Source organism: Lucilia sericata, unplaced genomic scaffold, assembly GCF_015586225.1.
Source record: "Lucilia sericata isolate MDLA Ls3-8-SP2 unplaced genomic scaffold, ASM1558622v1 Contig001452F_arrow, whole genome shotgun sequence".
Lineage (NCBI taxonomy): Eukaryota > Metazoa > Arthropoda > Insecta > Diptera > Calliphoridae > Lucilia > Lucilia sericata.
Genome location: NW_023995382.1, coordinates 73,051 through 100,405, shown reverse-complemented (window position 1 = coordinate 100,405; position 27,355 = coordinate 73,051). Strand labels below are relative to the sequence as shown.

General features: G+C 30.4%; 5 protein-coding genes across 5 annotated transcripts; 2 read left to right on the top strand and 3 right to left on the bottom strand.

Annotated features, from left to right (window-relative positions):
- Positions 1-13,766: 13,766 nt before the first annotated feature.
- LOC119611440 (larval cuticle protein 65Ab1-like) lies at positions 13,767-14,249 on the bottom strand. The gene has a single exon (XM_037967017.1). It carries the CDS (start codon positions 14,179-14,181, stop codon positions 13,864-13,866), a length of 318 nt encoding a protein of 105 aa, XP_037822945.1. The 5' UTR covers positions 14,182-14,249; the 3' UTR covers positions 13,767-13,863.
- LOC119611441 (larval cuticle protein 65Ab1-like) lies at positions 13,767-25,571 on the bottom strand. The gene is made up of 2 exons (XM_037967018.1): positions 25,205-25,571; positions 13,767-13,868 (listed from the first exon to the last, which is right to left on the bottom strand). Exons 1-2 carry the CDS (start codon positions 25,515-25,517, stop codon positions 13,864-13,866), a joined length of 318 nt encoding a protein of 105 aa, XP_037822946.1. The 5' UTR covers positions 25,518-25,571; the 3' UTR covers positions 13,767-13,863.
- LOC119611442 (larval cuticle protein 65Ab1-like) lies at positions 19,763-20,236 on the top strand. The gene has a single exon (XM_037967019.1). It carries the CDS (start codon positions 19,815-19,817, stop codon positions 20,130-20,132), a length of 318 nt encoding a protein of 105 aa, XP_037822947.1. The 5' UTR covers positions 19,763-19,814; the 3' UTR covers positions 20,133-20,236.
- On the bottom strand, positions 21,551-21,995 carry LOC119611444 (larval cuticle protein 65Ab1-like). The gene has a single exon (XM_037967021.1). The coding sequence runs from the start codon at positions 21,930-21,932 to the stop codon at positions 21,621-21,623; it is 312 nt and encodes a 103-aa protein (XP_037822949.1). The 5' UTR covers positions 21,933-21,995; the 3' UTR covers positions 21,551-21,620.
- LOC119611443 (larval cuticle protein 65Ab1-like) lies at positions 22,638-23,124 on the top strand. The gene has a single exon (XM_037967020.1). The coding sequence runs from the start codon at positions 22,705-22,707 to the stop codon at positions 23,020-23,022; it is 318 nt and encodes a 105-aa protein (XP_037822948.1). The 5' UTR covers positions 22,638-22,704; the 3' UTR covers positions 23,023-23,124.
- Positions 25,572-27,355: the final 1,784 nt, after the last annotated feature.

Genomic DNA, 27,355 nt, shown 5'->3' with positions numbered 1-27,355 from the left:
TTTAATCTGAACTTCATCGATACATGAATGAATGTATGTAGAGGACGTGCGAACATAACTACAGATACAAGTACACGAGAACAAAATGCTAGATATACGATAGATGTACCTCAATCCATGTACAATTTCTTTTTATTATTTTTTTCATAAACAATTTTTGAAGTGATATAGTTAGAAGTGTCTAATGCTACATCATCACACATGTGAGGGGTTCTACGTGATGTGTTTTAGGAAACAGAACCAGACCCTATTACACCAACATACTCACATGCACGCACTCATATATGAATCACATTTGTGTCAAAGTGATAATGAAGTCTACTTGATGAAACTGGGAAAAGTGATGTGTCAAAGTCAGTGTCTATCATGTATTAATCATTTTTTGTTTCCAGATTTATAAAGAAAAAGTTTGTGTTGTAGACACTTTTCCTTTTCGATGAATCTGTATATGTTTGGATAATACTGCAATAGAGGGAGGGTAATGTGAGTTGCACTTTAAAATGTACAGAAAAGTTCTGAACTAGAACTGAACTAGAACTGAACTAGAACTGAGCTAGAACTGAACTAGAACTGAACTAAACTGAACTAGAACTGTACTAGAACTGAACTAGAACTGAACTAGAACTGAACTAGAACTGAACTAGAACTGAACTAGAACTGAACTAGAACTGAACCAGAACAGAACTGAACTGAACTAGAACTGAACTAGAACTGAACTAGAACTGAACTAGAACTGAACTAGAACTGAACTAGAACTGAACTAGAACTGAACTAGAACTGAACTAGAACTGAACTAGAACTGAACTAGAACTGAACTAGAACTGAACTAGAACTGAACTAGAACTGAACTAGAACTGAACTAGAACTGAACTAGAACTGAACTAGAACTGAACTAGAACTGAACTAGAACTGAACTAGAACTGAACTAGAACGGAACTAGAACTGAACTAGAACTGAACTAGAACTGAACTAGAACTGAACTAGAATTGAACTAGAATTGAACTAGAACTGAACTAGAACTGAACTAGAACTGAACTAGAACTGAACTAGAACTGAACTAGAACTGAACTAGAACTGAACTAGAACTGAACTAGAACTGAACTAGAACTGAACTAGAACTGAACTAGAACTGAACTAGAACTAGAACTGAACTAGAACTGAACTAGAACTGAACTGAACTAGAACTGAACTAGAACTGAACTAGACTGAACTAGAACTGAACTAGAACTGACTAGAACTGAACTAGAACTGAACTAGAACTGAACTAGAACTGACTAGAACTGAACTAGAACTGAACTAGAACTGAACTAGAACTGAACTAGAACTGAACTAGAACTGAACTAGAACTGAACTAGAACTGAACTAGAACTGAACAGAACTGAACTAGAACTGAACTAGAACTGAACTAGAACTGAACTAGAACTGAACTAGAACTGAACTAGAACTGAACTAGAACTGAACTAGAACTGAACTAGAACTGAACTAGAACTGAACTAGAACTGAACTAGAACTGAACTAGAACTGAACTAGAACTGAACTAGAACTGAACTAGAACTGAACTAGAACTGAACTAGAACTGAACTAGAACTGAACTAGAACTGAACTAGAACTGAACTAGAACTGAACTAGAACTGAACTAGAACTGAACTAGAACTGAACTAGAACTGAACTAGAACTGAACTAGAACTGAACTAGAACTGAACTAGAACTGACTAGAACTGAACTAGAACTGAACTAGACTGAACTAGAACTGAACTAGAACTGTACTAGAACTGAACTAGAACTGAACTAGAACTGAACTAGAACTGAACTAGAACTGAACTAGAACTGAACTAGAACTGAACTAGAACTGAACTAGAACTGAACTAGAACTGAACTAGAACTGAATTAGAACTGAACTAGAACTGAACTAAAACTGAACTAGAACTGAATTAGAACTGAATTAGAACTGAACTAAAACTGAACTAGAAATTTTCAATGTTTATCTAAGAATATAAATTTTTAATAATTCTTTAATTTATTTAAGTTACTGATGTATGGTAAAGTTATGCAAATTATATTAAAGTTCCTTTGTGAACCCTGAATTGTAATTGATTGAAAATACTTTACAACATTTTTCAAATCAAGCCTGACTTTCCCTTGCCCTTATTCTACCCCAAACAATAAGTATGAAAATAATACAATTCCTAGCTAAACCTGTTCTCATTTAAAAAATTACTTATAGCCCTAAAAGTCCCCCGAATATGACTTTTAAAACTCATGATGTCATGTCATCATGCATGAATGCCCAGTTCTTGTTGGACTTTGCCAGCCTTGTTCTGTTGGTTGTATGGGTGTTTGCATGCTTTAAAATGACAGTTAGTGGCTGTGACCATATGACTGCCCGACGTTATTTATCGAGATGATGAGTATGATAATGGCGATGATGATGCTTCGACTGCTTGTTTGTTACTGTTGAACATTAAATACAGTTTATAGGGATGATATTTGTAACTCTTTATTGTAGTCTGCTGCTGCAACTATTGTTGTTGTTGGTAATGGTTGTAGTTATATTGTGGAGCAATATAATTTTTTTGTTGTTGCAGCAAGTGGTGGTGGCGGTAACTTAGCGGCATTTGTCCTGTTAAACAATGTGCTTTAAAAATAAATTCATGTTTTTTTGGAATTTCCATACATACCGTGGAGTGGACAAGATTTATAAACTAAAATTTACTGGAAACTTATTAGAACTAGAACTGAACTAAAACTGAACTAGAACTGAACTAGAACTGAACTAAAACTGAAATAGAACTGAACTAGAACTGAACTAGAACTGAACTAGAACTGAACTAGAACTGAACTAGAACTGAACTAGAACTGAACTAGAACTGAACTAGAACTGAACTAGAACTGAACTAGAACTGAACTAGAACTGAACTAGAACTGAACTAGAACTGAACTAGAACTGAACTAGAACTGAACTAGAACTGAACTAGAACTGAACTAGAACTGAACTAGAACTGAACTAGAACTGAACTAGTACTGAACTGAACTGAACTAGAACTAAACTACTACTGAACAAGAACTGAATTATAACTGAACTAGACTAGAATTGGAACTTTTTATAAAATAGCCTTAAATAATGTACATTTTCTGAAGAATTTTTTTTTAACATACGCTCCCACTGTGCAACCTTTTTATATTGTTCTTCTCTTTGTATGTCACACAAAATATTCTACGATTTCAACCATCCGAAACTACTCCATTCCACTCGATTCCATATTACGACAATGCCAGTGGCGCTATTTCGACATTGCCAATGCAATTTTCATAAGTTATGATGGGGATGATGAAGATGATGATGATGACAACAATGACGATGATACTCAACCAGTCGTCTGAGTCGAGTTGAAAGTACCATGTTGCATTCGTGGGACTACTGCTGGCAAAGCATCGTGATTCTATATCATTCATTCGTTTGTTCACTGAGAGTAAGTTGAGAAAATATTTTCATATTTTCTTTTATTTGTGATTCCATTTCGTGTTTTTTTCATTTTTGGTTAAATTCATATAAATTCTGGTAACCACGTTATTAGTGTATGTTGCACTATAAAATTGTACAAATCTACATGTTTAAAGGGATATGTATGTATGTATGAGGCATATTGGCCTGTTTGGTTTTCTTTGATGGTTGTTGTTAGAGTAGTGCTCCTGCTGCTGCCGTTTTAGCCTGCCTGCCTGACTGTCTGCCAGTCTGTCCATATTTCGGCCAGTTAGTTGCAAAGTTGTTTTGTATGTTCAGTTGCTGTTGCAACATATACCGCACCACACATCACAGAGCGCACAGCTTGTAAAGTTCATACGTTAAGGAATTTTTGTACAAATGTCATCCCGTCATCCATTTATTGTTTAGTGGAAGATGATAAATGCAGTGCAAGGTTTTAACTGTGCCCCTCGCTGAAACTTGAAATGAACTTGTTGTTGTTGTTTTCGTTCTTTTTGTCCTTATTTTTTGAATTGTTTTATTTTTGTACTCCTTTATTTTAAATGTGTTTGTATGTTGATCTGTATATCTTGCAGCTTTTTTTTTCAATGTTGTAATCAAAAACCTTTTACTTTTGTTCGAATATGCAAGAATTTCTGAGATTGTGTTTTTATTCCAACTTTTCTTCTTTTTCATATAATGCGCTTTTTCGTTTGTAGTTAGTTTTTTTATAAATTTAAGTTTATTGTTTGTTCGTTGATTTTTTTGATATGTGGTACAGTGGCATAAGAGAATAGAAAACGGGAATTTTCTATAAATAAAGAATTTACTAAAAATTCTTTTTAAATGGAAATATTTTCAAAAATTTCTTCTAATGGGAAATTTATTGAAAATTTTCTCCAATTAGGTAGTTCATTGAAAAATATCTCCAATTGGGAAATTTGTTGAAAATTTACTCTGCACAGAAATTTTGCTAAAATTTTCTTTAAATAAGAAATTTATCGAAAAATAATTAAAAAATTCGCTTAAATAAGAAATTTAAGAAAAAAATTGCCGCAAATAGGATATTTATTGAAAATTTCCCTTAATTAGGCAATTTATTGAAAATTTACTCTAAATAGGAAATTTGTTAATAATTCTCTTTACATATGAAATTTCCCTTAAATAGGGAGTTATTAAAAATTTCCCCATAATAAGGAATATATTTAAAATGTCCCTTTCATAGGGAATTTAGAAAAAAAGAAAATATGGAATTTATTAAAAATTTTTCTTAAATAGGGAATTTGTTGAAAATTCCCTTTAAATAGGGAACTCATAAAAAATGTCCCTAAATAGGAAATTTATTAAAAATTATTACTTAAAAAAGGAATTTAATAAAAATTTCCCTTAAATAGAGAATTTATTAAATGTCTCCCTTAAATTATCTATCTTTTTATCTATCTATCTATCTATCTATCTATCTATCTATCTATCTATCTATCTATCTATCTATCTATCTATCTATCTATCTATCTATCTATCTATCTATCTATCTATCTATCTATCTATCTATCTATCTATCTATCTATCTATCTATCTATCTATCTATCTATCTATCTATCTATCTATCTATCTATCTATCTATCTATCTATCTATCTATCTATCTATCTATCTATCTATCTATCTATCTATCTATCTATCTATCTATCTATCTATCTATCTATCTATCTATCTATCTATCTATCTATCTATCTATCTATCTATCTATCTATCTATCTATCTATCTATCTATCTATCTATCTATCTATCTATCTATCTATCTATCTATCTATCTATCTATCTATCTATCTATCTATCTATCTATCTATCTATCTATCTATCTATCTATCTATCTATCTATCTATCTATCTATCTATCTATCTATCTATCTATCTATCTATCTATCTATCTATCTATCTATCTATCTATCTATCTATCTATCTATCTATCTATCTATCTATCTATCTATCTATCTATCTATCTATCTATCTATCTATCTATCTATCTATCTATCTATCTATCTATCTATCTATCTATCTATCTATCTATCTATCTATCTATCTATCTATCTATCTATCTATCTATCTATCTATCTATCTATCTATCTATCTATCTATCTATCTATCTATCTATCTATCTATCTATCTATCTATCTATCTATCTATCTATCTATCTATCTATCTATCTATCTATCTATCTATCTCTATCTATCTATCTATCTATCTATCTATCTATCTATCTATCTATCTATCTATCTATCTATCTATCTATCTATCTATCTATCTATCTATCTATCTACTATCTATCTATCTATCTATCTATCTATCTATCTATCTAGCTATCTATCTATCTATCTATCTATCTATCTATCTATCTATCTATCTATCTATCTATCTATCTATCTATCTATCTATCTATCTATCTATCTATCTACTATCTATCTATCTATCTATCTATCTATCTATCTATCTATCTATCTATCTATCTATCTATCTATCTATCTATCTATCTATCTATCTATCTATCTATCTATCGATCTATCTATCTATCTATCTATCTTATCTATCTATCTATCTATCTATCTATCTATCTATCTATCTATCTATCATCTATCTATCTCTATCTATCTATCTATCTATCTATCTATCTATCTATCTATCTATCTATCTATCTATCTATCTATCTCTCTATCTATCTATCTATCTATCTATCTATCTATCTATCTATCTATCTATCTATCTATCTATCTATCTCTATCTATCTATCTATCTATCTATCTATCTATCTATCTATCTATCTATCTATCTATCTATCTATCTATCTATCTCTATCTATCTATCTATCTATCTATCTATCTATCTATCTATCTATCTATCTATCTATCTATCTATCTATCTATCTATCTATCTATCTATCTATCTATCTATCTATCTATCTATCTATCTATCTATCTATCTATCTATCTATCTATCTATCTATCTATCTATCTATCTATCTATCTATCTATCTATCTATCTATCTATCTATCTCTCTATCTCTCTGTCTATCTATCCCTATCTATCTATCTATCTATCTATCTATCTATCTATCTATCTATCTATCTATCTATCTATCTATCTATCTATCTATCTATCTATCTATCTATCTATCTATCTATCTATCTATCTATCTATCTATCTATCTATCTATCTATCTATCTATCTATCTATCTATCTATTTATCTAATATGCAAATCGAGCCAGCGATCTCCATCTAACAGGCTTAAAGAACACTTGCCCACCGACTGAACTAAATATAGAAAAATATAGAGTTCAGATTTTCGGCATTACTGTACCCTCCACTATGTGGAGTTTGGAACCAACTATGTATGTGAGTACATATTCGTGCATGTGTATATGTGTGTTTTTGTATTTTGAGGTTTATTTCCTTTTAAGCACAACTCGGTGCAGAACAGGGTACAAAACCTTTTTGAAAAAATTTTGCATTTGTAATGGATTTTTGTGTGTCTTTGAGTGTGTAGTTAGTGTGTGTGTGCGATGGTGTATGTATGTAATTGTATTTTATTTGATGTTATTGTTGGTGTTGTTGGTTTTGATTCCCCCCATTTTCATCTTCTTTCAGAAAACTTTTGACTGTTTATTATTGAATGAGCTTTTATAAGCACTGAACTCTTTCGTATTCTTTTTTTGTTTTTTTTTTTTTTTGGTTACGGAATACATTCATACTCGTACAATTGTACATTCAAGTTGCATGTTTTTCCAGTGTGTATGTATGTGAGCAAGTACTTGCAGCAACAGCCATTGGATTCAGTTGATTCGGAGCTCCAAAAAAACAACGACAACAATAATATGAATAAAAAAACCCCAAATGAAAGAAATAAAGAAAGAAACATGAATGCATGCATCATCAGTATCATAAAGAGGAAACCTAAATTGTGTGTGAGATGTTATAAGATCACAAGATTTCTCAGAATTTTTATACAAAAATACCAATATATACTGACAAACACACACACACATATACTTTTAAGCATTCATACCTTTTACCTTGGTAGAATGTACATTCATAAGTACAACTACTCTCGTTTCCTCGTTTCAATGTACAATTTGACTACGTTTTTGTTCAAAAAAAAAAAACTTTAATAACGTCACAAATCCACAAAAGGTAGTTCGATGTTACACGTTCCTACGTGTTTGATCACATCCTCTTGGGTATATTTAGATTTATGTGAAACTCTTTGGCTGTTTTTCCATTCTTTTGTTTTCTTTTGAGTGTATTTTTACGTTTAAAAAGTAAGATAAAGTTTAGGCCGCATATTGGATTTGTCTTGAGGTTTGAAACATATTAAAACTTTGGTTTTAGATCTTCTTAACACTTCCTTTGTGGGTACTACCATTTAAATGAAAAATCTCAAAAATAAAAGTTTTTCGTTCAACATCGGGTATTATTCGATTCGTTTTAGTCCTTATAAAATATTCTTTCGTTTTCAATTTTATTTTTAGGTTTAACTTCTTTTTATTCATGTTTTCTTATCATTGTTTGTGGTACGAAAATTCAATTATTTTATTAAAAAGTTAAAATATGAAAATTCCTTAATCGAGCCAAAGTGCCAATTGCCAACATGAATAAAATGGATATTTTATACAATTTTTTTATGTTTGAAATAAATGTGAGTATTTAACGTTATTAATGCATTTTTTTAGAATTGTACAAGTTCTTGTGCAAAACCAAAATTTTTTGTTTCAAAATTATTTAATTTAAGCAAAATTTTTTTTACAAAAAGCATTATGTCAAACTATTAAATGATTAAATTATAGAAATTTATTCGAAAATGTTTTTTAAAAAAAAGAATATGTTGAAAAAAAATCCTTTAAATGAGAATATTTTATTAAACATTTGTAGCAAATTGGAAATTTCCTCTTGATAGGGAATTTATTAAAAATCTTCTTAATAGAAAATTGATTGTCATTTTCTCCAAACCCGAAAATTTTGGAAAATTTTTTCAAAAAAGATTTTTTTTTGAAAAATTTTCGCTTAAAAGGAACATTTTTAAAATTTCCTCAAAAAAGGATTTTTTTGAATTTTTTATAAAATGCCTCCGATATAATGAAATTAACGAAAATTTTCCTTTAAAAGAAAATTTTTCAACAATTTGCCTTAAAATTTGTTTAAGGAAATTCCAAATAAATAAGAAATTTATTAAAAACTTGCTATACCCCGTGTGCTTCGCTACCCTAATCGTAATGGAATAAACTTAATATGTATTATTATTGTTGAAGTAAGAAAAAGTACCAAGAGAACTCTTAAAGTACCAAAAGACCAGTTTTATTTAATTTCATAAACCTAAGTTCAATATTATAAAAAACTCAAAAAGTACCAGTTGAAGAACGAAAAATTACCACCTGCTTAATTTCATGTTTCTAATATCAATATTTTAAAAAACACAAAAAGTACTTTTTGAAGGAAGAAAAAGTACAAGAAAGTCCTTTTTTATATGTTCTCACTTACTCCGTGCTTTCTTTCATGTTTCTAGGTTTAATATAATAGAAAATTCAAAAAGTACCTTTTGAATAAAGAAAAAGTACTAAATTGTCCCTTGTTATAGGTTATTACTTAATCTGGACTGTATTTGCTTAACTTCATGTTTCTAGGTTCAATATTATACAAAAATTCAAAAAGTACCAGACGAAGAACGAAAAAGTACCTTTTATATATTTTTATTTACTCAGCGCTCTACATGTTTATTTTTATGTTTCTAGTTTTAGTTTTATTAAAAAAATACTCAAAAAGTACCAGTCGAAGTACGTTAAAGCACTAAAAAAGTCCCCTTTTATAATTTTTTTTTTTCATGTTTCAAGGTTCGAATTAATAGAAAACTCTAAAAAGTACCAGTCGAACAACGAAAAAGTACCAAAAAGTTTTCTTTTATAGATTCTCATTTACTCCGGACTTTACATGCTTTAATTTTAAAGAAAACTGAAAAAAATACCTGTGTAGAACGAAAAAGTACCAAAAAGTCCCTTTATTATTATTTCATGTTTCGAATTCAATATCAGAATGAAAAAGTACCTAAAAATATCATTTGTTTGCCGGGGTTCCAAATAACACACCCATTAGCATATTTAGTGTTTCTAAGTCTAAAAATTTTATCTAAATCGGATTATTGTGTTTGAATAAAACCAAATTTCCCGTTTTTACTCCTTTTTGGTACTTTTTTCCTTCCCATTAACGAAATATAAAATCAGTACCAAAAAGTTACGACATCGTAGTAGTGGGAGCCCGTTATTATGTACATATAAAGTAATAAACCAAAAAGCTATGTTTTATGAAAAAAGTACCAAAAATAGGTACAATTTTCACCCCTTAAATGTCCGAATATCCGAAAAGTACTAAATTTGTATTTTTATTTTTTCGTTAAGTAATATTTGTTGAATGTTCTATAAAGATATGTACATGCAAAAAAAGTACCAAAATACTGTTTTTATCCGTTTATTCCCTAAAGAGGCCGAATTTAAAAAACACCTGTCCGCTTATTTTTTAAATGTATAAAATGCAGTTTTTACCCAAGTACCAAAATTACAGTTTTTACCCGTTTATTCCCTAAAGGGGCCGAATTTGAAAAAAGTACCAGACAACTGTCCGCTTATTCTTTTGACTCTTCCTCCAAAAATGAACCTCCTTTTATAAACTCCTATAAAAAAATTGGGAAATTTATAAAAAATTTTCCTTAAATAGGGAATTGAATGAAATTTCCTATAATTAAACATTTCTGAGTTTTTTAATTTCCCCTAAAAAGGAACATTTTCTATCAATAAATGGAGATTTTGTAAAAAATTTCCTCTAAATAGAAAATTTACCAAAATTTGTCTTTATATAAAAAATTTGTTGAAAATTTTCAATTGAAAATTGAATAAAAAATAGTTTATAAATAGATGTTGATATCTTATTTATCACATCTTATTTTTTCCATAACCTTCAAAAACATCCCAGCAAAAACTTTCATTAAGTCATTAGTTTAACAAGGTGATGACATGAAAGACAAGTAGTTACCACAATCTGAACAATATGTAATAGTAGTCATTGAAAAGTATATTAATAGGTAAGTGATGAAAGCTATTATTAAGTTTTTGCTTGGTTATTAAATATTTCACAGCTTATGTCATATTCCTATGATGATAGTTTTACGACACATTTAATTGGAATTTCCTTTTTCAGTCATTTAGCAAAGAATAAATTTCATTCATAAAACAAAATCTTCGTCATTTCATAAATCGTGCCAAACTTATTTGAAATTGTTCCAAATAAGAAAAAAAATAAAATATCGATCGATTTTTAAAAAGGGTCTAGTTTAAATGTCATTTATGTATTTTATAAAATAATTTATGAAGGTATATGCAGTTAACACAGTTATATAGAGTAGAAAAGATATATTTGATGATAAAATCCCACAATATAAACTGAGTCACCGGATAAATAATGTTCACATACGTACTCACACTCATACATACATATTTATATCTACAAATGAATATTCATACGAAATACGAAGGTATTATGTGTATGTATATAAGTATTAATTTGTTTGTGTGTGTAGAAGTAATTAAATTTTCTTACGAAAATGTCTAAATTTCTACTAAATTGTACGTTTAACTAAGGAAATCATAAATCAGCAAAATATATTTGTATACATATAAATGTGTATAGGTATAAGTGTAAAATATATTTGTTTGTATGTTAATTTCTAAATACATATCACATACCAATATACTTATAAATTTACATATACAGAAGTTGTATGGATCTGTAGGAATAAACAACATTAAAATTATTAACACACGTAAAATATTTCACTAAACCCATTGATAACAATTCCAATAAGGAGTGAGTTTAGACAAAGTTGTACTCGAAAAAAATGTAGACTAATGGATCTTACTTGTTAAGCAGTTTCAACATTTTGAAATGAAGCTGTTGCTTTTAAATCTTAATGACTATAAGGCTTCAGCGTTCGAGAAACGTATTGACCGGGTCTATGTTTATAACAGGATGGTTGATAAATCTAAGAATGTCATATAAACCTAGGAATCGTCAATGTTAATGTTAAATGTACTTCAATTCCACTGTCCACATTCAATAAATTACTACAAAGTTTTAAGACAAAACTTAAATATCTAACAAAATACCTTTTGCCCAAAAAAAAAAAAACAGGAATATTTAATAAACCAAATGAATACGAGTCAACTGAAAAAAGGTTTAACACTCATTCACACAACATTTCACAGAACAGGTAATTTGGAATTTTGACATCGTACTTACTTCTCCAAAATAGTACTACTTGGGAATTAAAGATCTAAATTACTTTTCCACTTAGAAGTCTATTGAGTATTCTATGGAATATTTTACGGACTATTGTATTGACTATTCTATAGATTAATCTCTGGACCAATCCAGATCAGTATGTAGTCTGGACTATAGACCTGTCTATAGTATAGAATATTAATCAGTTCATAGTCTACAGTTTGGACTATAGATCAGTCAATAGTCTGGACTATATATCAATCTATAGCCTGGACTATAGATCAATCTATAGTCTGGACTATAGATCTGTCTATAGTCTTAGATTAGTCTATAGCCTAGGCTATAAATTAGTCTATAGTCTGGGCTATATATTAGTCAATAGTCTGGACTATAGATCAGTCTATAGTCTGGACTATCAGTCTATAGTCTGGACTATAGATCAGTCTATAGTCTGGACTATAGATCAGTCTATAGTCTGGACTATAGATCAGTCTATAGTCTGGACTATAGATCAGTCTATAGTCTGGACTATAGATCAGTCTATAGTCTGGACTATAGATCAGTCTATAGTCTGGACTATAGATCAGTCTATAGTCTGGACTATAGATCAGTCTATAGTCTGGACTATAGATCAGTCTATAGTCTGGACTATAGATCAGTCTATAGTCTGGACTATAGATCAGTCTATAGTCTGGACTATAGATCAGTCTATAGTCTAGACTATATAACAGTCTATAGTCTGGACTATAGATCAGTCTATAGTCTGGACTATAGATCAGTATATAGTCTGGATTATAGATCAGTCTATAGTGTGAATTATAGATCAGTCTATAGTCTGGACTATATATCAGTTTATAGTCTTAACTATAGATCAGTTTATAGTCTTAACTATAGACTTATCAAAAGTCTTATCTATAATCTGGACTACAGTCAAAACTATAGACTTATCTATAGTTTTGACTGTAGACTCGACTAGTGGCTATTCTATAGGCTAGACTATAGGCTAATCTATAGACTTATAAATAGTATGGACTGTAGACTGGACTATTGGCTATTCTATAGGGTGGACTAAGTCTATTTACTAGTCTAGACTACTTACTCTATGGACTGATAAACGGACTAGTCAATTGGCTGGTCTTTGGACTAGACATTTGACTATACTATGGACTAGTCTATTGAATGTATTGACTGGTCTGTTTTATTGGCCATTATTTGCTGGTGTATGGACTAAGTAGTTGTTTGAGTATTGGCTAGTCTATTGATTATTCTATTGGCCAATCTATTGTGGAGGTTGTGGGTTAGTCTGTACACTAGTCTAAGAATTACTTCACGTACTATTCTATGGATCAGTATATTCGGTATATAAAAGTACTGAAAAAATGTTAAATAGTACATAATTTTCCATCCCTGTCACAGAATGAATTCTGACAGAGAGACAGAGCAACATTATTAAGGATGAAATTAAAAGCACTGCCACATCATCATTAAGATAAATAAAAAAAAGAAGAAATATATAATTTATATGTGCAAATTCCTTAACGATACAAAAGAATTGTGGAATTGGTATCGGTGGAAAAGGTAAGTTGTAAGTATGTGAGTGTGTGATAATCAAAAATCTTAGTCATCCGGCCAAAATTATAGAAATAATAAAATTGAATTTATATGTTTTAAATAAAATCTTTAATGTTTTAATTAACAAGAAGAACAAATTGTGAAATAAAGATATCGTTTTAATGCTTTAAACTAGGTCCCAAATTCTCTCACAGAAAGATTTCAGTGCAAATACATAAACAATTACTTGTTGTAGCAAGTATCCACATTATTCCATAAAAAAAGTTCACAAGATATCATCGAGCGATTTATCTTCTAATCCCAATTATACTTTTTTTAATGCTTGGCACCTTTGATGACTCATAAGGATTGAATCGTGGATTCTCGTAATCCTCAAGCCGTATTGTTTAATTTTAAATAAATTAAAAACACATAAAATTTAATTATTAAATTCCATTTATTTTCAAAATAAAAACCTATTAAATTATTTAACAAAACAATTCAACTTTCGTTGAAATTATTTTCAGTCAAACACTTAATGTTCGGGTTTGGGCAAATGAGCACCTTCGGGTTGGAAACCGTTTTCATCGGCAACATAGTTGACGGTGAATTTTTCGCCAGTCTTCTCATCAACCCAGGAGAAAGAACCATGAACAGCGAGGGATTCGTGATCAGAGCCAACATTCAACAATTGACCTTCGGCATCATGGTGGTTACCATCGGAGGTTTCGGTAAGGAATTTGAAGCTCTCAGGCAAAACCTCAGATTCTTGATGGACGATCTCAGCACCGTGTTCAGCAGGAGCAGCCAAAGCGATGGCGAAGAGGGCAGCGAATACAATGATGAATTTCATTTTGTTTATTGATATTATTCGTTTGTTGAACACAGACTGAATGATGGTTTTCGTTCAAAAACCTATTAGTTTTTATACGATTCTCGGGATGTTGAGAATTTGTTTTAATGCAAATGTTAAGGTTCAAATTCTGGAGATTTATTTTAGAAATAAAAAAAAATTATTTATTTGTTTAAAAACGTAAAAACAAACTGGTTGCGTTTGTTTAAACAATAGAACCAAAAGAAAGAAGTAATTGTGCATAAAAATATAATGGGCAATAGTTTAGTGGAATTAATGAGAGAATATTTTTAGAACCAGTTATAATTTATGTGTTATTAAGAAAACGAGTAAATTATTTTTATTTTTATTAAATTTTAATTTATCTCAATTTCTTGAAATCTTGAAATCTAGACTTTATAATATCTTATCTTCTGTTTAAAATTCTTCCAGTTATATTAATTAAAATGATTTTAAAATTGTGTTAGTCGGTTACTCTGAAATTTGGCAGCGTTGCATCAAATAGTACAACAATAGCTTTTTATGTGGTTAATCAATGTTACCGGCATATCTATATAAGTCGTCAAAAAATTTCCTTTTTTAATAGAAAATTTTCAAAAAATTTCCTTTTTATAGAAAATTTTTAAAAAATTTCCTTTTTTATAGAAAATTTTCAAAAAAAATTCCTTTTTTTATAGAAAATTTTCAAAAAATTTCCTTTTTTATAGAATTTCCTTTTTTATAGAAAATTTTCAAAAAAAATTTCCTTTTTTTATAGAAAATTTTCAAAAAATTTCCTTTTTTATAGAATTTCCTTTTTTTATAGAAAATTTTCAAAAAAAATTTCCTTTTTTATAGAAAATTTTCAAAAAATTTCCTTCTTTATAGAAAATTTTCAAAAAATTTCCTTTTTTATAGAAAATTTTCAAAACATTTCCTGTTTTATAGAATATTTTCAAAAAATTTCCTTTTTATAGAAAATTTTCAACAAAAAATTTCCTTTTTATAGAAAATTTTAAAAAAATTTCCTTTTTTTACAGAAAATTTTCAAAAAATTTCCTTTTTATAGAAAATTTTCAAAAAATTTCCTTTCATAAAAAATTTTCAAAAAATTTCCTTTTAATAAAAAATTTTCCAAAAAAAATTGTTTTCATAGAAAATTTTCCCAAAAATTTCTTTTTATACAATATTTTCAATGAATTTTATTTCGACAGAAAATTGTGAATAAATCGTTAAATTTCAAAATGGAGCACAATTTCATAATACACCATATCCACCCTTTCCCTACCATTTAAATTTATTTAAAATAGTTTTAAAACAAATCTATAAATTTTCGGTTGCTAAGTGCAAAAGTTCTACATAAATTTCTAATCAATAAATATGTTTATGAAAAAATTCATATTAATATTTTATATAAATTAATTAGCGATGTGCTAAAAGGCAACAACAAGTTACTAATTATGCAATGTTTCCTAAAACAAAGAAAGAATGTTAGTGCAAAAGCAAAACGAATTTTAAATAAGCTACAAAAAACCAATCAAGCCTGGACTATAGTGCAACCAATGGATTATAGGATGGGCCGTAGTGTTCCTTGGAAAAGTCTGGACTATATCGGAGAATATAGGAGTAGCCTATAATCTGGGCTATATAAAAGAGTGTAGTCTGGACTATAGAGTAGACTATAGTCTGGACTATGGAGTAAACTATAGTCTGGACTATGGAGTAAACTATAGGCTATAGAGTAGACTATAGTATGGACTATAGAGTAAACTATAGAGTAAAGTATAGCCTGGACTATAGATTAGACTATAACCTGGACTATAGAGTAGACTGTAGCCTGGGCTATAGAATAGACTATAGTCTGGACTATAGAATATATTATAGCCTTGACTATAGAGTAGACAATAGTCTGGACTATAGAGTAGATTATAGTCAGAACTATAGAGTAGACTATAGTCTGGACTGTAGAGTAGACTACAGTCTAGACTGTAGAGTAGACTATAGTCTAGACTGTAGAGTAGACTATAGTCTAGACTGTAGAGTAGACTATAGTCTAGACTGTAGAGTAGACTATAGTCTAGACTGTAGAGTAGACTAAAGTCTAGACTATAGAGTAGACTATAGTCTAGACTGTAGAGTAGACTATAGTCTAGACTATAGAGTAGACTATAGTCTAGACTGTAGAGTAGACTATAGTCTAGACTGTAGAGTAGACTATAGTCTAGACTGTAGAGTAGACTATAGTCTGGACTATAGAGAAAACTATAGACTGGACCATAGAGTAGACTATAGACTGGACCATAGAGTAGACTATATTCTGGACTATAGAGTACACCATAGTCTGGACTATAGAGTAGACTATAGTCTGGACTATAGAGTAGACTATAGTCTGGACTATAGAGTAGACTATAGTCTGGACTATAGAGTAGACTATAGTCTGGACTATAGAGTAGACTATAGTCTGGACTATAGAGTAGACTATAGTCTGGACTATAGAGTAGACTATAGTCTGGACTATAGAGTAGACTACAGTCTGGACTATAGAGTAGACTACAGTCTGGACTATAGAGTAGACTACAGTCTGGACTATAGAGTAGACTATAGTCTGGACTATAGAGTAGACTATAGTCTGGACTATAGAGTAGACTATATTCTGGACTATAGAGTAGACTATAGTCTAGAATATATATTGTATAGTCTAGACTATAGACTATACTCTATAGTCTAGACTATAGAGTAGACTATAGATTAGACTAAAGTCTACACTCTATAGTGTAGACTATAGTCTAGACTATAGAGTAGACTATAGTCAGGGCTATAGAGTAGACTATAGTCTGAACTATAGAGTAGACTATAGTCTGGACTATAGAGTAGACTATAGTCTAGACTGTAGAGTAGACTATAGTCTGGACTATAGAGTAGACTATAGTCTGGACTATAGAGTAGACTACAGTCGGGACTATAGAGTAGATTAATCGACATTGAGTCGATTACAGAGTACAGAGTAGGTTGCGCTATAAAGTAGACTATAGCCTGGTCTAAAGAGTATACTATAGTCTGAAATGATTTCACATTATTTCAATATGTTATAAACGCTTGACCAAACTCAAAACACTCATTCTTTACTTAAACTGCAGTTATTAGAAATTCATTTGTTATAAAACAAAAAAATCAATGTTTAATTAAAAAAAGTTCATTAAATTGTCGATACATGGATAGACAGATGAATGCTACTAAACCGGCTAAACCTCAACAAACCGGCTAAATATAATATAGCACCACGAACATATCAAACTCTTTTTTCTTACTTTTTTGTTCATTATTAAAAACAAGAACAAAAATAATTTAAATTATTTGCAGTTTCTTGTTAAATATTAGTTTTATTATTATTTCACATAATTTAAGCCAGTTTTTGACCTACGTAAATAAAAATTGAAATTTTTATTTTTTGTTTGTTTTATAAAACAAAAGTATTAAATTAAATATAAGTTTGTGTGTATGTTCTAACTGTGCTAAAAGAATTTCTAAACATTTTTTTGTTTGATGACATAAAATAGCGTAAATGTCAAACATGTCTACTAGTGTGAGCTAACGAGTTTTATTGGAATTTTTTTGTTTGTTTTTTAAGTCGTTACTCTTGAAATATTTGTATTTTGATTTGCATTAAAATTAGAATTTAATTAATTCATATGAAGAATTATTAAGTAATCGTTATTAATTTTATTGCCAAAATTACACCCACTATAAAGAATATTTATTTAACCTAATACGAGTTTAAGTGACTAGAAACCAGGTTTAGGGTTAGTGTTTGTTACAAACTTTAATGAAATATTGAGTAAGCAGTAACACAGTGGGCGACCATAAATCTAAACAGAAGAGAGAACTAATACCGTTTGATCTAATTGGGAATGTTAAAGTATTAAATATAAATAAGAATAAAATGTCAAAGAGAATAAGAACGCTATTATAGATAGGTTCAGTTTTTTACTTTCACTTAAATCACTAGAAATTGGCACAGTGGAACAAAATAATACTTTGGCATGAAGTTGAAAACTATAAAGGAATATATAATTTACATAAGTTAAAGTCTAGAGTCTTAATCGATATTCTTATATTCTATCCTCTATATATCTAGCTAATCTATCTATCTATCTATCTATCTATCTATCTATCATATCTATCTATCTCTATCTATCTATCTATCGATCTATCTATCTATCTATCTATCTATCTATCGAGCTAGCTATCTATCTTCTATCTATCTATCTATCTATCTATCCTATCTATCTATCTATCTATCTTATCTATCGATCTATCTATCTATCTATCTATCTATCTCACATCTATCTATCTATCTATCTAGCTATCTATCTATCTATCTAGCTATCTATCTTCTTATCTATCTATCTATCTATCTATCTATCTACTATCTATCTATTATCTATCTATCTAGCTATCTATCTATCTATCTATCGTTAGCTACTACTGTCTATCTATCTATCTATCTATCCAGCTATCTATCTATCTATCTATCTATCTAGCTATCTATTTATCTATCCATCCATCCATCCATCTATATATATATATATATATATATATATATATATATATATATATATATATATATATATATATATATATATATATATATATATATATATATATATATATATATATATAGATATATAGATATATATTTATCTATAGTCTGGCCTATATTATTGTCTATAATCTGGTCTATAGTCTGAGCAATAGTGTAATTTGGTCCATATTTTTGACTATGATCCAGTCTATGGTCTGACGTATAGTTTATTTATAGTCTAGTGTGTAACCTGAATAATCTATAGTTTAGAGTGGACTATAGCCTAGTCTACAGGTATAATCCTAGTCCCTGGATTATTGTATATTATATAGTGTGATCATACTCTAAACTATTGTGCAGTCTGAACTATAGTCTACTTTGTACTCTGACAGTCTAGTTTATAGTCTGAGCTATAGTCTAGTCTAGTTTATAGTCTGAACCATAGTCTAGATTATAGTCTGGAGTACACTTTAGTCCATAGTCCGTGATATAGTATAGTCTGAACGACAGTGTAGTTCAAAGACTGACCTATAGACTACTAAAATCTGACCTATTGTCCGATTTATTACTTATTAGTTTTGTCTGTAAACTTTTTTTAGACACAGTGCACGGCATTCATTTAGTGTACGTTAGTTCTTCATTTCAGTTATCATCAGAGATTAGTATAAATCTGTTTAAACTTGTTTTTGATTTAATTCTTTTGTAGACATCATTAACACCATCTCAATCTAGTATTCGTAACTTGAGATAAACAATAGTTAACAGTTAGATATAAATTTTGTACACAAAACCGGCAAATGAAGAAAAATAAAAACAACTAAAATCATCTAATTCTATTACTTGTTTGATGGCTTAAAATTATTAAAAAAAAAATATTGTCTAATATTTTTGCCTGCAAAATCATCCAGTTTTCTATTTGCAAATACCACAATATTTGCATAATTTTGTCATCATTATGGCTTTATTTTTTGTTATTTTTTTTGACACTTGGAATCATATAAAAACTGCAACATTCTGGGATTAAATCATCATTCAGTTTTTATCAAACAACCGAATAACACAACAATTCAACATGAAATTCTTCATTGTTTTCGCTGCCCTCTTCGCCATCGCATTGGCTGCTCCCGCTGAACACCAAGCCGAAATCATTCGTCAAGAATCTGATGTACAACCCGAAAGCTACAGTTTCGCTCTCGAAACCTCCGATGGTACCGTCAAGAACGAAGATGGTAAATTGAAGGATGTTGGCACTGATCACGAAGCCATCGTTGTTCACGGTTCTTTCTCCTGGGTTGATGAGAAGACTGGCGAAAAATTCACCGTCAACTATGTTGCTGATGAAAACGGTTTCCAACCCGAAGGTGCTCATTTGCCCAAACCCGAACATTAAGTGATTGTGATCAGTTAAAGTGAAAACAATACTTTATGAGTTGTTGTAAATAAAAAAAGAAGCTTTTGAACAAATTAAATAAATTCAAACGATTTTAATGTAAATTTAAATTCTATGGAAGTTTTTTGGGGAGTTTAAAGGAATTTGGGGATTTTATGAAGAACAATTAAATCTTTATTTTAATATCCAGACCGATGAAAGGATTGTTGTTAAGAAATTTTTAAGTGCAAAAAATCTGAAATTTGTTTTCCAAGCATTTACAAAAAAAGTTTTCAAAAATACTGAAAATAAGATTTTTAAAATTATATTGTCTACAACAAGGTTGTAATTATCGAACCCCTTAACAAGATGATTAAGACAATATTGAATTTTACAAAATTAGTTTTCATTTATTGGCATCATCTGTGCGATTTGAGTACATTTCATTAAAATTTGAATTATACATAAAAATCTATAAATATTGGATAACCCTGGTCCCGTCCTTGAAATGTTTTATTTTTTTTAAACAATTCCTTTACCGACCAATATAGGCTGGGTAAAAAGTGGAACATTAGATATTTATTTAAATTCTTCAGTACTTAGTACTCATCTAATGTTTTATATCCCTGAGGAGCCCTATATTGGAGACCTCTTGAGCTATCAATGGTCAGACTAGATGTCACTTCGACAAGTCAATATTAGATAATTTGGGATGACTTAGATTTGAGAGAAGTTCTGTGGCAAAAATGAAAAAGTACATATCTCAAGTTATTTGAAATCAGTTTACTCAACTCTATGTTGTATCAATTGTTTATAAAAATCAGTTCAAAACAAGAAAAAATTTCATTCACATTTTAAATAAGATATTCTATAGTTTTGTATAGGAATTTGATTTCCTGAAAAGTACAAAAAGCAACTTATGTACTTTTTCCTTGTTGTCACAGATTTGTTTAGACAATGTTCGTTTTCCTAACGATAAACAACCTCTCCCTAACAGTGAGATAGTGAGGCTTAGATCGCTTAACCGATATGTCTACCGAATAGATTATGCAGGTCAACGAAATCAAGGTTTGTAAGAAACTTTTTTAAAACCAATTTGAATGATTTTTAGCTGTTGAAACAGAATCTGATATCAGCTGTTCCATATCATGTTCAAATATATAGTCATGACGGCTTAAAAAAGAAGAAGATGTGGAAAATAGGTATATGACACCACTTATATATTGGCATCTTCGGAATCGGCACACCAAATAATACTGAGATTTAGATAAATTATTTCTAAAAAGCTTTATCATTGTGGCTTGTGTTATGAAAGACTTCTTAACAAATTTATAATGATCAAACCACTCTGATGTCCTCAGTATCAACTAAAAACCTTTGATCTCCCAATCGAAACTTTCAAAGTTGGACAAAATACTTTCAATAACAAAACGAATAAATAGAATTAATTATTCCATTTAATTTATTTCCAAAATCAAACTATTAATTTATTTAACAAAACAATTCAACTTAATGTTGAGGTTGGGGCAAATGAGCACCTTCAGGTTGGAAACCATTTTCATCAGCAACATAATTGACGGTGAATTTTTCGCCAGTCTTCTCATCAACCCACGAATAAGAACCGTGAACAGCAATGGCTTCGTGTTCTGTACCAACATCCTTTACTTTACCTTCGGCATCATGATGGGTACCATCGGAGGTTTCGGTAAGAAATCTGAAGCCCTCAGGTTCAACATCAGATTCTTGGTGAACGATTTCGGCATGTTGTTCAGCAGCAAAAGCGAGGGCGAAGAGAGCAACGAAAACAATTAAGAATTTCATTTTGTTTGAATTGTTGTGTTATTCCGTTCGAGAGTAAAAACTGAATAATGATTTCACTAACGAATCATCAGAGTTTTTATATTGAAAATTTGATCCCAAAAATTTTAATATTATGAAAAAATGCAACATGATTTGTGATCATAAACATCTTTGAAATAACGAAACTCTTTTCTATATGAAAACAGATTTTACAGGGTAATGCAAAATTCATGCAAAATTTTGATTTGTACAGTTAAATTTTACAGTATATAAAACAAATCACAATTTACTTAGAGTACAATGAAGAGATGACTGTCCTCGCTCTCAGTTACCTATGCTAAGGAAAGTGAAAACTGTATTGGCTGTCGCTTACGAAGAGTACTTTGATATATCAAGGTCAACCTGGACGTTAGACTTTAGTCTTTTACATGTTGATTTACTCTTGGTCGAACAGCATAAAATGTTGAGAAACCCTTTACCAAATCATTTAAATTATCTAAATTTACTACATTATCTTTACTATCCGGTTCCACTGTGCAATTTCAGTGATTTATTTTCCATGCAATAATTCTATATTTTAAAATATAAAAATAAAATCCAGTTTTTATTTTATTAATGTGCATAAATACTTTAAACAAATTTCTTTAAGAAAAATAAACTTTAACATTTTGCTATGCAATACCCACCAAAAAAAAAAAAAAAACAAGCCCAAAATAGATCTATAAAAGCTTTAAGCTTATGAGAGAAAGTTATAATTCAGTTTTTACTTTCGAACAGAATAATTCAATACAAAATGAAAATCTTCATTGTTTTCGCTGCCCTCTTTGCCCTCGCTTTGGCTGCTCCCGCTGAACATGGTGCTGAAATCGTCCATCAAGAATCTGATGTTGAACCTGAGGGCTTCAGATTCCTTACCGAAACCTCCGATGGTACCCATCATGATGCTGAAGGCAAAGTAAAGGATGTTGGTTCTGATCATGAAGCCATCGTTGTTCATGGTTCTTACTCCTGGGTTGATGAGAAGACTGGCGAAAAATTCACCGTTAACTATGTTGCCGATGAAAACGGTTTCCAACCCGAAGGTGCTCATTTGCCTAAACCCGAACATTAAGTGTTTGTGTGATAATAAATCCGGCGGAAGTTGAATTGTTTTGTTAAATAATTTAATAGGTTTTTATTTTGAAAATAAATGAAATAGAATAATTAAATTGAATTGTTGTTTTTATATTATTTATAAATTGAAGGATTTTTCTAGAAGTATGCTTCGCACATTCATTTCCTATCCCAACTACGACGAAATTCTATCGAATTGATTTGGGTTTGAAATTGCCAACGAATGCGCTTTTCGTCCTTGGATGAAATTGTTTCCAAAAGGATATTTATATTACCTAAGGAAAGTTATCAGCTACCCAGAGGGTAACAAACGTGGTAAGCTCAAAATCCGTTGTCAATAGTGAGCTTACCACGTTTGTTAACTTCTAGACAACGGATGTGCATAAAATTTAGATTGCGACAACGAATTGTTGCAATGTTGACAACGTTGCGTGGTCAACATTAGATGTTCTTGTATATACTTGACAACGGGAAACATTTGATGTCAATTTGTTATCACGCATGTATATTTTTTCCTCTGTGTACGATCGAAGAAAAATCGCTATTCAATTAGCTTACGATGGTCTGGTCCTATCATTCACTGAAAGGGAACTTGATTTTCTTTGCCTTCGACATTTGTTAAGATTCTTAGAGACATACCTACTAGATCCTAATATTATAGGACGCATGTCTGATCCTATTTTCTACCCACCTAAAAAGAACTACATAATTTGTTTTTGGCGAAGAAGATAAAACACTTTTCTCGTGAATGCTCCGATCTAAAAAGATCACAGACTATGTAAATCTTGGTACAAGCCTCTAGCATGATTGAGTATGTATCACGCTCTACGATCGTAGGAATTAAAAGACCTCCAAGTTAAGGAGAAGCTTCATCAGTTTATATACTCCATCATAACACAGTTTCTTGTAATCTTCATATTGAATATCAACAAAGTATTAATACTAGTACACCCCGATTGTTAAAATAATGACAAGATCTCTACACTAGGGTTCTATAGTTGAAACGAAAAGTCGACTTTTCGACTTTTTCCATTTAGTTAAAAGTCGACTTTTCGACTTTTGGCATTTTATGAAAAGTCGATTTTTCGACTTTTTTTCATTTGATTAAAAGTCGACTTTTACACTTTTCGACTATAAGTATTTTATAAACTTTTCGACTTTTTCCGACTTTTTTCGACTTTACCATTTTTTCGACTTTTTGACTATTTTCGACTTTTTGCGACTATTTTTTGACTTTTTTCGATTTTTTCCGACTATTTTAGAGTTTTTGACTTTTTTCCACTTTTTTAAAATTTTTGGCTTTTTTCTACAATTTTGGAGTTTCCGACTTTTCGACTTTTTCCGACTTTTTTCGACTTTTTCCGACTTTTTCGAATTTTTACGACTTTTCGACTTTCTTCGACTTTATTCGACTTTTCGATTTATCGACTGTTTTCGACTTTCAGACTTTTCGACTTTAGTAACAAAGTCGACTTTTCGACTTTTTTACAGACGATAGTCGAGTTATCGACTTTTTTGGAAGAAAAAAATCGACTTCGACTTTTTTCGACAAAAAGTCGATTGTTCGATTATTCGAAAGTCGATTTATAGAACCCTACTCTACACATACATATAAACATCTCTTTATAATGTCCATCCCTGCTTTAGCAGACATGCGACAACACAACCTCGTTCAATGAACGCTCAAACGAGACTGAATGAATTTTTAATACGAGTGAGTACGTTGTTGTAAATTTAGTAACGGCCGAAAGGCACGCGTGCATAGGAAATGCCTTGCTCTGTTTTAAATGAACGATAATCGCGTGGACATTTTTTCAAAATTAGTTTTTGGTTGGTTTCCTAATGTTTAATACTTGATATACTTGGGGTCTAGCATTGCTTCTTCTTTAAACCAAATAAACCTTTTCCGCGGAGAACATAAATATGTAGAAAATTTCATTCCGCTAATTTCCTTCCTTTTGACACTATCATGCCTTCAAGAGACAGACGGACATGCACAGCTAGATAATCTTATAAAATGCACAATGGGGTAATCAAAATATAACCCTCTCCATCATAATTCCAAAAAAATAATTCAATAAATAAAACCATTACAAAATTTAATTATTCCATTGCATCATATATTTTCAAAAAATACTATTAAATTCAAAGGTCTTTTAATATATTAAATTCAACTTAATGTTCGGGTTTGGGCAAATGAGCACCTTCGGGTTGGAAACCGTTTTCATCGGCAACATAGTTGACGGTGAATTTTTCGCCAGTCTTCTCATCAACCCAGGAGTAAGAACCGTGAACAACGATGGCTTCGTGATCAGAGCCAACATCCTTTACTTTGCCTTCGGCATCATGATGGGTACCATCGGAGGTTTCAGTAAGGAATTTGAAGCCCTCAGGTTCAACATCGGATTCTTGATGGACGATTTCAGCACCGTGTTCAGCGGGAGCAGCCAAAGCAAGGGCGAAGAGAGCAGCGAAAACAATGAAGAATTTCATTTTGTATTGAATTATTCTGTTCGAAAGTAAAAACTGAATGATAATGTTCTAAACGAATCTAAGAGTTTTTATATGGATTTTATTTTTAATCATAAGATTGTCTTTGGTATTGAATCCTAAAATGTTAAAGCTTGTTTTTTTAAAGACATTTCTTCTAAGTATTTATGCAATCATTAAAAAAAACTGGTTAGCAAAAATTTATATAACTGCAATATGCATAAAATCGACCATGTCTCGGTGACTTGGTTGGCAAAATTTATTATATTTTTTGATAATACTTTAGAAACAAGTATTTAAAGTGTATTTTTATAGAAAATGCACTTGTTGTTTATACAACGGCTGAGAATAACATAAATCAGAATACATATTAGAATCTGGGGAAATCGTGTTTTCTTCAGAAGTTAGCTATGTTTAACATATAAATAGAAATAATTATAGAAAATCTAACATCCGAATGCGTTACAAGTGTTGTTGCACTGAAGGCAGATATGTTAACATTTAGACAACGGATGTGTATAAAATTTACATTTCGACAACGAATTGTTGCAATGTTGACAACGTTGCCTTGTCAACATTACATAGTGTTGTCGTACGTATGTATATACTTTGACAACGGATGTTATTGAAAAATTATAAAGTCCTTGGTGTCAATTTGGTATCAGGCGTGTATATTTTCCCTCTGTGTATGTACATCTATTGAACTATGTTGGGACTAAGTCCCTATTTTATCCTGAACATCTTAATACAGATAGTAGTAGGTTACCATTGCCTTCTAGGCTCTATAGTCGGTGTTGAGTTTCCAGGATAGTTTGAAGTCGATATTGGAATTTCTTAGATCTTTATATTTTCGAAATTATAGAATTATTCAAGATTTGGTTCTAGATATTTTGGGATCTTAAAAACCGATATACAGACAGATAGACGGACATAGCTTAATCAACTCTGCTATATATTCTTTTCAAGATTGTTTCGATTAAATTGCCCCTTACTAAGTCTGATAGAGTTTTTTGTGTTGTCTACAGATTCGCAAAAGCTTCTTGACGAGTTTCTCATCGAAGACAGATTTTCTTTACTTATCAATTAGTCAGGAAATTTCGGAAATTTTGGTTCTAACGTTATTAAACTTTTCTCTATTTTTTGTAGACCAGCGGTTGAATCTTAAACTACTAATAGAACCCATTTCCCGTAGAGTTTTTTAGTACAATATCGAAGGGATATTAGTCTAATGTGCCACCGGTAGGATAGTGTTTAGGGTTCTAGTATGTTAGACTGAAGGTCCAGAGACACTGTTAAAGGAGGGCACTACAGGCTCGATGGAGGCCTATGTATATTTCTTTGAGCTTGATATAACAAGCATTCAAACTAACTAATATCGAAGGTAATTAAATAGTGATCTAAGACAACTTTTTATTGGATAACCTCTCACCCTCTCACCTTAGGTATTTATTAATAATTAAGTAATGTAGAATACACTCTAATCCGAAAAAATTAAAAAAAGTTTTTAAATTAAAAAAATTGGAAATAATGAAGAAATAGCTATCTGAACTCCTTTGAACAATTTTTGCTAGGACCAATAGGTGAAAAGTTACACTCATTTGAATAAAACTTTGTATGACCAAAATTTACAATTTTAACCCCCTCTAAGTCCGGCAGTTCTTGGCCGATAGAGCTGTGTCTGGCCTACTATACAATAGCACTAACCTTAGTGCAAATTTCATCCAAATCGGTTTTATGAGTTGGGTCACTTGACACGAAATTGACCATATAAGTATAAACTGTGATATTGTTCTCGAAACCTTTATTTTCGATTTCGACTTTTCACTACAAAGATTTTCGTC